Source organism: Gadus macrocephalus, chromosome 7, assembly GCF_031168955.1.
Source record: "Gadus macrocephalus chromosome 7, ASM3116895v1".
Lineage (NCBI taxonomy): Eukaryota > Metazoa > Chordata > Actinopteri > Gadiformes > Gadidae > Gadus > Gadus macrocephalus.
Genome location: NC_082388.1, coordinates 26,977,101 through 26,987,554, shown reverse-complemented (window position 1 = coordinate 26,987,554; position 10,454 = coordinate 26,977,101). Strand labels below are relative to the sequence as shown.

The following is a 10,454-nucleotide window of genomic DNA, read 5'->3' as shown; positions in this document are numbered from 1 at the left end:
TGGACCCCATCTATCTAACCCCAGTGAACCCCATCTATCTAACCCCAGTGGACCCCATCTATCTAACCCCAGCCTCCCCATCTATCTAACCCCAGTGAACCCCATCTATCTAACCCCAGCCTCCCCATCTATCTAACCCTGACCCTAACAACGAGGACTTCACTCATTGTTTTGAAGGGGTAAGGGGAAGGGGAAGGGGAAGGGGAAGGGGGAAGGGGAAGGGGAAGGGGAAGGGGAAGGGGAAGGGGAAGGGGAAGGGGTAAGGGGAAGGGGAAGGGGAAGGGGAAGGAATGGGATTGGGCTTAAATTGGGCCTTAAACCCAATCCCATTTCTACCCCTTACCCCTTCCCCTTACCCCTTCAAAACAAGGGGGAGGGGTAAGGGGAAGGGGTAAGGGGTAGAAATGGGATTGGGCCCTGGTGTCTACGGCCCCGGGGGTTTCTTCCCGTCCGTACCGTCCACTGCAGCCGCAGCGTTGAGGAGGAGAGGGTGGTGGGGGGGTTCAGGCGGACCACCATGTCTCCCAGCTCCCTCTGCACCTGCCGGGGGTCCACCCCATGCAGGCTGGGCGGGGCTTCTGTTGACGAACCGGGTGAGTTAGAGACCAACGCAATTAACAAAACACCAAGACTCCTCTATGGTCGAGTTCTACTCAGAGACGGATGCTAATCCCACGCCGGCTCTGAGAAACACGTGAGAGGGTTTCTTTCGGAGGTTTAATGCCGTTGTTTTTATTTTTCTTCATCCATGTGGTCGTTCCACGCTGTATATTTCATGTTCATGTTCTGATATCTTCTGTACTGTGACCCCTCGCTGCTCCTCTACGAGCTGTCACCTGAGTTTCTTTGGATAAAAGCGTATGAAAGCATATCAAAGGGTATGAAAACCGATATCCATGGACAGGGAGACACCCGGAGCCCACTGACCGTGGGTCCGGACGGCGTCGGAGATGGGGCTGGGGTCGCTGAGCCCGTGGGCGTTGGCGGCGCGGACCAGGAACAGGTACACGGTGCCCGGCCTCAGGTCCGTCAGCACCCAGCCGGGGGTCCGCACGTGCTCCGCTAGCGTCACCCAGCTGCTGCCCAACGCGTGGCTGGAGGGGCGGGGGACACGGTCAGGGTTAGCCTACTGGTCCCAGTCCCAGTCTGCTGGTCTCAGTCTGCTGGTCCCAGTCCGCTGGTCCCAGTCTGCTGGTCCCAGTCTCAGTCTGCTGGTCCCAGTCCGCTGGTCTCAGTCTGCTGGTCCCAGTCTCAGCCTGCTGGTCCCAGTCCGCTGGTCCCAGTCTGCTCGTCCCAGTCTCAGCCCACTGGTCCCAGTCTACTGGTCCCAGTCTCAGCCCACTGTTCCCAGTCTCTGTCTACTGGTTTCAACCTGCTGGTCCACGTCTACTGGTCTCAGTCTCAGCCCACTGGTCCCAGTCTCAGTCTACTGGTCCCAGTCTCAGCCCACTGGTCCCAGTCTACTGGTCCCAGTCTCAGCCCACTGGTCCCAGTCTCTGTCTACTGGTTTCAGCCTGCTGGTCCACGTCTACTGGTCCCAGTCTCAGCCCACTGGTCCCAGTCTCAGCCCACTGGTCCCAGTCTCAGCCCACTGGTCCCAGTCTCAGCCTACTGGTCCCAGTCTCAGCCTACTGGTCCCAGTCTCAGCCTGCTGGTCCACATCTACTGGTCCCAGTCTACTGGTCCCAGTCTCAGCCCACTGGTCCCAGTCCCAGTCTACTGGTCCCAGTCTCAGCCCACTGGTCCCAGTCTACTGGTCCCAGTCTCAGCCCACTGGTCCCAGTCTACTGGTCCCAGTCAGCCCACTGTTCCCAGTCTCAGCCTCCTGGTGAGGCTGACACCAAGAGCCCACGTTATCGGGTTAAACTCAGATGTGAACCCAGGCAGTACTGTAAGCATAGCTGTACGTGTACGTACGATGCCTTCCTGCTCATTATTGACATGTATACACATGTTTTCCCTGTAGTTCACTTTGGACACATGTTTAAGACTAAATACGAACAGAGGAGTCAAATAAAGAAATAAAGAAATAAATAATAGGTAGTTGTGACAGATCACAGCAGAAAGTGTAGCTATTATTATTATTTATTTATTTGATTAGGACATTGCACATTAATCAACATGTCAGCCAGAGCATCAATATAAATATGCCGGAGTTAGCTTAGTTGCTAATTTACATCCGTTGATCTAAGGCAAGTCAAAAAAAATAAAAAAACATACCAGTATACAAAATAGATAAAAAACACTTTTACACACAAAATAGGTCCCAATTCACATCAAGAGTCCATTTAGAAAAGCAGGTCTGGCTTGCTACAGGGTGGTTAAAAGCTAGCATGATTCAGCACTGATGAAGAGGATGACGTGGGTCTTCATCCTCACCTGAAGGCCTCGACGAGGAAGGAGGCGGGCGTGGACCCTGCGTTGTGACTGGTCCTCCAGGAGAGGGAGGCGCTGCTGTGGCTGATGTTGGTGACCTCCGGTTTGGACGGAGCGGCGGGAAGCAGCAGGGGGTTGAGGGGGGGGCCGGCCGCGACTTCAGCGCCAAACTCTGTCAGGACAATACAGGAGCGAGAACGGGCTTTAGTAACTCTACTCTACTCTCTACTCTAACAGTATTGAACCTTACCGTACAGTAGTGAACATTACCTTACAATAGTGAGCCTGTAGTGAACCTTACAGTATCGTTACAGTAGTGAACCTTACAGTAGTGAACCCTACAGTAGTGAACCTTACAGTAATGAACCTAACAGTATTGTAACAGTGGTGAACATTACAGTAGTGAACCTGTAGTGAACCTTACAGTATCGTTACAGTAGTGAACCTTACAGTAGTGAACCTTACAGTAATGAACCTAACAGTATTGTTACAGTGGTGAACATTACAGTAGTGAACCTGTAGTGAACCTTACAGTATCGATACAGTAGTGAACCTTACAGTAGTGATCCCTACAGTAGTGAACCCTACAGTAATGAACCTAACAGTATTGTTACATTGGTGAACCTTACAGTAGTGAACCTGTAGTGAACCTTACAGTATTGTTACAGTAGTGAACCTTACAGTAGTGATCCCTACAGTAGTGAACCTTACAGTAATGAACCTAACAGTATTGTAACAGTGGTGAACCTTACAGTAGTGAACCTGTAGTGAACCTTACAGTATCGTTACAGTAGTGAACCTTACAGAAGTGAACCCTACAGTAATGAACCTTACAGTAATGAACCTAACAGTATTGTAACAGTGGTGAACCTTACAGTAGTGAACCTGTAGTGCACCTTACAGTATCGTTACAGTAGTTTACCTTACAGTAGTGAACCCTACAGTAATGAACCTTACAGTAATGAACCTAACAGTATTGTAACAGTGGTGAACCTTACAGTAGTGAACCTGTAGTGAACCTTACAGTATCGTTACAGTAGTGAACCTTACAGAAGTGAACCCTACAGTAATGAACCTTACAGTAATGAACCTAACAGTATTGTAACAGTGGTGAACCTTACAGTAGTGAACCTGTAGTGCACCTTACAGTATCGTTACAGTAGTTTACCTTACAGTAGTGAACCCTACAGTAATGAACCTTACAGTAATGAACCTAACAGTATTGTAACAGTGGTGAACCTTACAGTAGTGAACCTGTAGTGAACCTTACAGTATCGTTACAGTAGTGAACCTTACAGTATTGAACCTAACAGTATTGTCACAGTAGTGAACCTTACATTAGTGAAGCTGTAGTGAACCCTACAGTAATGAACCTATCCTAACAGTATCATAACAGTAGTGAACCGTACAATATATTGAACCCTACAGTAGTGAACCTGTAGTGAATCTTACAGTAGTGAACCTGTGAACGGTATCGTATCAGTAGTGAACCTGCAATGAAACTTACAGTATCGTAACAATAGTGAGCCTGTAGTGAACCCTACAGTAGTGAACCTGTAGTGAACCAGTAGTGAACCAGTAGTGAACCCTACAGTAGTGAACCCTACAGTAGTGAACCCTACAGTAGTGTACCCTGCAGTAGGGAACCCTACAGTAGTGAACCCTGCAGTAGTGAACCAGTAGTGAACCCTGCAGTAGGGAACCCTACAGTAGTGACCCCAACAGTAGTGAACCAGTAGTGACCCTGCAGTAGTGAACCCTACAGTAGTGACCCCAACAGTAGTGAACCAGTAGTGAACCCTACCTTCCACCTCCAGGTAGGCCGTCCAGGTGGCCTCCCCGCTGGGACCAGACGCCACGCAGGTGTAGGAGCCGCTGTCTCCCACCTGAGGCAGGAGGCACAACAGCAGGGTCGCTCGGTTCAATCCCCGCTCTGCAGTTCAATCTGTCAGCATACATTTCCAGTGTTTCCACTGATGCACCGTATTTGTAGGATTATTTTTCCCGTTGTGCAATGTGAGATAAATAATGAAATGCTACAGAGCCGGTCAAAAGAAGGACCCGAGCCAATTACTCTTTCGGCCAATAAATAAATACAGAAATGTACAAATCAAGAAAATTGTGGCTGTATTTACACTTCGACATTTTCGTAACAGCAGCTTATGTAACCTCCCTTCATCCTAAACACTTAGTCTATGCATATTTATGACGCATGTTTCTTGGCGATTCGACTGGGAGAAGACAGATGCTACCCTGCTCCGGTGTGTATCAGTCTGTGGGTTCTAATGTTCGAGAATAACCCCTGAAATACGCGGTCGTGTGGATCCCAGTACGATGGGGTCCGTCCGTCCGTCCGCCTCTTATCCTAGCTATCTGTGTTGGATACGAGGAATAGGTTAACCTAGTGATAGTTAGTGCGATTGTTACATCCTTACTGGGCCGACAGCGATATATATTGTATTCTCCTTCTTCTGACAAATGTCTGCTAAACGCCCCCAATGTAAATGTGAATGTAAATGTTAATGTAAATGTAAATGTAAAGGTAAATGTAATGTAGTGGCCACCTTGGTGTGTGTGAGCTGCAGGGAGCCCGAGTCCACCAGGCTCGTTGAGGCCTCCAGCAGGGACACGGGCACGCCGTTCCTCCTCCAGTGGATTGTGGGAGTTGGAGTTCCGGAGGCTTCGCAGATCAGCAGCACCTTGCTGTCCACGGGGACCGTCTGATTGGTGGGGCCGCGGCGAATCACAGGGGGGTGATCCGACACCACTGCTCACACACACAGGGGGAGGGGGGGGCGGGGATTAAAGGAGGATGAAAATATAATTAGAATGTTTAACGATAACGTATTGCAGAACTTGTAATGAGGTTCATAGGTCCCTGAGGGAGAACCCACAGCAGTAATCAGTGCAGGTAGAGGAGGTGTGTTACGGCAGAGGGATCTGAATATAGCGAACAATAGTGGAAACATAAAATATACAAAATACAGAGGATGTATGCACAGAGCGTGCTATGGGAATTCAAAACGATTTATTTTTTATAAAATAAATGTATAAGATATCCTTACCCCAGCAAAAATAAAACAAACAAATAGATTCTTAAATAAATAGAAGCGGGCGATGGTACAGAGCGAAGAGAAACCCTTTGGTGGAATACACCGCTGAGCGGGTAGAAGAGGGAGGGCTGATAAGATGGGCGAGATATGGACACGTAAATTGGCTGAGAGATGGAACAAAGTAGTTAGCTGGCTGTAGGGTCTGGGAGAGAAATGAGAGAAACAGAAATCACTCTCCCCCTCCTCCCCCTCCTCCCCCCCCTCCCTGGGGCAAGAGCAGGTACTGAGGACCTAAAGGAGAACTCCAATCACAACTGAAAAGCCCAACCAATAACAAAAGCTCTTTAGATAGGAAAACTCTCTCATTCCACTCAACAACCCTGCGGATGAGTGTGTGAGTGAGTGTGTGTGTGTGTGTGTGTGTGTGTGTGTGTGTGTGTGTGTGTGTGTGTGTGTGTGTGTGTGTGTGTGTGTGTGTGTGTGTGTGTGTGTGTGTGTGTGTGTGTGTGTGTGTGTGTGTGTGTGTGTGTGCGTGTGTCTGTGTGTGTGTGTGTGTGTGCGTCTTTTTGTCTTTGTGCACTCACACATTAGTATACATATGTGTGTGGGTGATTTTGCATGCATGCGTGTGTGTGTGTGTGTGTGTGTGTGTGTGTGTGTGTGTGTGTGTGTGTGTGTGTGTGTGCTTGCGTGCATGCGTTTGTGTGTGTATATGTGCGTGTGTTTTGTTTGGGGAAAGGCAGAGGGATGGATGATAGAAACATCTAGAATAACGCCCGAGGATTGATAGGAAGTTATTTCCATACGAATCTGACACTTTAATGTGGGGGGAGGGGGAGAGGGGAGGGGAGGGGGGAGGGGAGGAGGAGGAGGAGGAGGAGGAGGAGGAGGAGGAGGAGGAGGAGGAGGAGGAGTAGAGGGGAGGAGTATGAAGATGAGGGTATAGAGAAAACTAGGGAGAGGAATACGATTAAACAGACTTCTCAAAAAATGAAAACAGCGAGGATGGGAGAGAGAGCAAAGGATGTGCAGGGGGAGAGAGGCAGAGAGAGAGAGGCGGAGAGCGAGAGAGAGAGAGAGAGAGAGAGAGAGAGAGAGAGAGAGAGAGAGAGAGAGAGAGAGACGGAGAGGGAGAGAGAGAGAAACAGAGAAAGAGAGAGAGAGAGAGACGGATAGCGAGAGAGAGCGAGAGAGAGAGAGAGAGAGAGAGAGAGAGAGACGGAGAGGGAGAGAGAGAGAGAGAGAGAGAGAGAGAGAGAGAGAGAGAGAGAGAGAGAGAGAGACAGAGAGGGAGAGAGAGAGAAACAGAGAAAGAGAGAGAGAGAGAGACGGATAGCGAGAGAGAGAGGAGAGAGAGAGACAGAGAGAGAGAGAGAGACGGAGGGCGAGAGAGAGAGGAGAGAGAGAGAGAGAGAGAGAGAGAGAGAGAGAGAGAGAGAGAGAGAGAGAGAGAGAGAGAGAGACGGAGAGAGCAAGAGAGAGAGAGAGAGAGAGAGAGGGGGACACACACACACACAGACACACACACAGAGAGAGCGAGCGAGCGAGAGCATAGATAACATCAAATATGACCCGGTCTCATTTAATTTGAGCTCGCTGGTAATGGAGTGCGCATTAAAGGAGGAGTACATTAAGTGCTCCAGTCGTTTCCCAGGGGGCCGTGCGGGGTAGCGTTAGCCGCGTTAGCATCTGATTATGCAGGCGGGCTAATCGAGGGCTGCTTCGCGGCGCAGCCACTCCGTCGTACGGCAGCCACTCCAAGCGGCCCGACGTGTGAGTGCGCCTGCAGCGGTTTCCTGTGATAACTCTGGAGGTACACAGCGTGAGAACAGGGAACGTCTGACAGCCGCGTGTAGCGACAACACTCGGCGCGTGTTCGGAGAGACTAGCGAGTGTAATTACTGACCCACGCCCTCGGGCCCGTGTCAACATTATGAATTAAAATCTATTTTCAAAACCGGCGTAATTAACACATCCAGGGTGACCTTTGGCTCGCAGGGCGCGCCTCCTCCGGGGGGGAGGGGCCTGTGGGCGGCGAGATGCGAGTTTAACACGCCCGTCGCTCGCCCGGCTCTGAGCTTTACGAGGGGAATGAGTGAATTGATGCTGGTGTGTGGAGCTGCAGTGTGGGGGTCTGAGGGGTGTGGCCAATGGGTCAGAGGGGTCTGAGGGGTGTGGCCTGAGTGGTCTGAGGGGTGTGGCCTGAGGGTCTGAGGGGTGTGGCCTAGACTACAGCATTTGGGTCTGAGGGGTGTCGCCAAGGGGGTCTGAGGGGAGTGGCCGAGAGCTGGTCTGAGGGGCGTGGTCGAGAGCTGGTCTGAGGGGTGTGGCCTAGAGCTGGTCTGAGGGGCGTGGCCAAGAGCTGGTCTGAGGGGTGTGGCCGAGAGCTGGTCTAAGGGGCGTGGCCGTGAGCTGGTCTGAGGGGTGTGGCCGAGAGCTGGTCTGAGGGGCGTGGCCGAGAGCTGGTCTGAGGGGCGTGGCCGAGAGCTGGTCTGAGGGGCGTGGCCGAGAGCTGGCCTGAGGGGTGTGGCCTAGAGCTGGTCTGAGGGGTGTGGCCTAAACTGCAGGGTGGGGATCTGAGGGGTGTGGCCGAGGGTTCTGAGGGGCGTGGCCCAGAGCGGCGGCGTGGGGGTCTGATTGGTCAGCGGGCCCGTGGTGACGGCGGTGGTACAGTAGGACGTGTGTTTACGGAGCGATGTGTTCTGTTACAGGGGCCTGTGTGTACCGCCTGCCCGGTCGCCATGGAAACAAGGGAGCCTGCGCGTCCCCTAACTAGTAGGCGACTGTCGAGGGGTTTGGAAAATCGGTGTGCACCAATTAGCTCAGCTCCCGTACCCCAGCTCCCCAGCCAATCACTGAGCTAAGGAAAACAGTGGGCGTGTCCATTTGAGACTGTAAGTATTAAGGGCCATGTGTTAAGGGCCATGTGTAACGACCAGGTGCGATGGAGTCACTGGTCGATTTACACATCCCATCATGCATCACGGTGGACACATGTGATGTCACTGTAAAAGGATGGATTTTGAAACGGCCTGTAATGGATACCTAACATCACACCTAAAATAATAAAATAATGTCCCTTTAAGACTGGAGCACACAAACACACAAAAGGCAATATATACTGTGTCTGTTTGTGTTTGTTTGTGTGTGCGCGTGCCCGCTACCATAGGTGCCTGCTTGTGTAGGTGTGTGGGTGTGTGTGTTTGTGCTTGTGTGTGTGTGTGTTTGTGCTTGTGTGTTGGTTTGTGCGTGCGGTTGGTCCGTGTGTGCGTGGACTCACGGTCGGTGACCTCCAGCTGGGCCTTGGTGATGACGCTGCCCGCGATGTTGAGCGCCTGGCAGCTGTAGAGGCCCGCGTCGGCCCGCTGCACGTCGCTGATGGTCAGACTGCCGGACGGAGACACGGACAGACGGCTGGACGGCTGCGGGGGCTGGGAGGAGAACAGCAGGCTCTGGGGGGGGGATCGACTGTTAGCATCGCAGCGGACAACAAACACCTCCTCTAGGATCAGAACGTAGGGCTGAGGTTCTCTTGTGCTCTCACACACCTGTATGTTGAACGTCCTGCCGCTTAAAAACGGTACTCATTCTAGCTTTCCTCGATATGTCTGTTGTCCAGGGGGATGGGTTAACCTAGTGGTTGTTAGTGCTTGGCATTGGTTCCATGAACACCCTTACTTTACCGTGCTTCATCATTTTCAGGCAAAGTCGTTTGACAACTGAGATTTTCCTAGTATCTGATTTATTGATCAGATATTACGTTAGATGTATGTGTAGAAAATAGCTGCAGAAGAAATGTTACATAGCGAAGCTTTCAGCTTTTCCTGAAGCTGAATCAGTGCATTCAGGATGGAGATTGAGAAAATATAACCAATCATAGAGAAATATTTATAAATATCTTTCTGCTACTCCTCAACGTGGAAGCGAGGAAGACGATGTTGATGTGAGGAGCGAAGAGAATCATCCAATCATTTAATATTCAGAGCGTATTCATATTCATAGAGACAGGTCATCCCAATAACAGCATTTGACATTTCTTCTGATTTTCTACTTATTCTTAACTACTTCTCATTAACTGCTTAAAATATGACATTTCATAAACGTTTTGGCATATGTGCGTTGTTGACCTTTAAGGCTGCAGGGCATTCATTATGTCCATTAGTCATTTGTATCATCCTTCATACAAAGCAGCTAGACGTGAATACAGATAGAGAGGAGTAGGGACCCATCGAGGGTGTCAGCGATCTCACCCAACATCGGGAAGCTTTATTCATTATCTTCCATTATCCAAGCCTCACTACACTAACCTCTTCCAGTATCCTAGCCTAACCACCTTCATTAGCTCTTCCATTATTCTAGCCTAACTAACCTAACGTCTTTAATTATCCTTACCTTACTAAACTTACCTCGTCCATTATCCTAGCCTAACTAAACTAACCTCTTCCACTATCCTCGCCTAACTAAACTCACCTCTTCCATTAACCTAACCACATTATCCTAACTACACCAACTCCTTTCATTATCCTAACCACATTATTCTCCTTTGTTATCCTAGCCTAACTACATTATCCTCTTCCTCTTCTTCTTCTTAACAACCTCACCTCGCTCCCCTCTCTCTGCCAGAAGATGGCGGGCTGGGGACTTCCAGACGCCTGGCACTGAAAGGTGACGGTCCTGCCCACCGACGCCACCTGGTTCCTGGGGTGCAGGGCGAAGTCTGGGGGCACTGGGTGGAGGAGGACAAGAAGGTCGGACCAGGGGTTTCACCAACAGGACACCGGCAATAGGGTGTCACTCAAAGGAGTAAAGTCAAAGGACTGTGGGTAAGATAAGATACTTTATTGATACCCCAATGAAAAAGTTGGGTTATTGCATTAATAAAACCACAAGAAACATACAGAAATATCTTGAAACAGAATAACGCCTCGTGCCCACTGCAGCGTCAGTCAAAGGACGTCAGAAGGCGTTGCTGACGGATGGGGGAGCTTTCCGGGGTAATCAGTGCCCGAGTCGCGTCACAGTGCT

At 50.4% G+C, this 10,454-nt stretch overlaps 1 protein-coding gene across 1 annotated transcript in view; it reads right to left on the bottom strand.

Annotated features, from left to right (window-relative positions):
- Positions 1 to 10,454, bottom strand: part of LOC132461449 (roundabout homolog 1-like) — a 29,625-nt gene that overhangs the window by 8,875 nt on the left and 10,296 nt on the right. The window contains exons 6-12 of the mRNA XM_060056534.1: positions 10,031 to 10,155; positions 8,710 to 8,881; positions 4,941 to 5,143; positions 4,181 to 4,262; positions 2,380 to 2,548; positions 928 to 1,094; positions 429 to 578 (exon numbers count right to left, since the gene is read on the bottom strand). Of these exons, the coding sequence (XP_059912517.1) occupies positions 429 to 578; positions 928 to 1,094; positions 2,380 to 2,548; positions 4,181 to 4,262; positions 4,941 to 5,143; positions 8,710 to 8,881; positions 10,031 to 10,155 (1,068 nt within the window). The remainder of the gene's footprint in view (positions 1 to 428; positions 579 to 927; positions 1,095 to 2,379; positions 2,549 to 4,180; positions 4,263 to 4,940; positions 5,144 to 8,709; positions 8,882 to 10,030; positions 10,156 to 10,454) is intronic.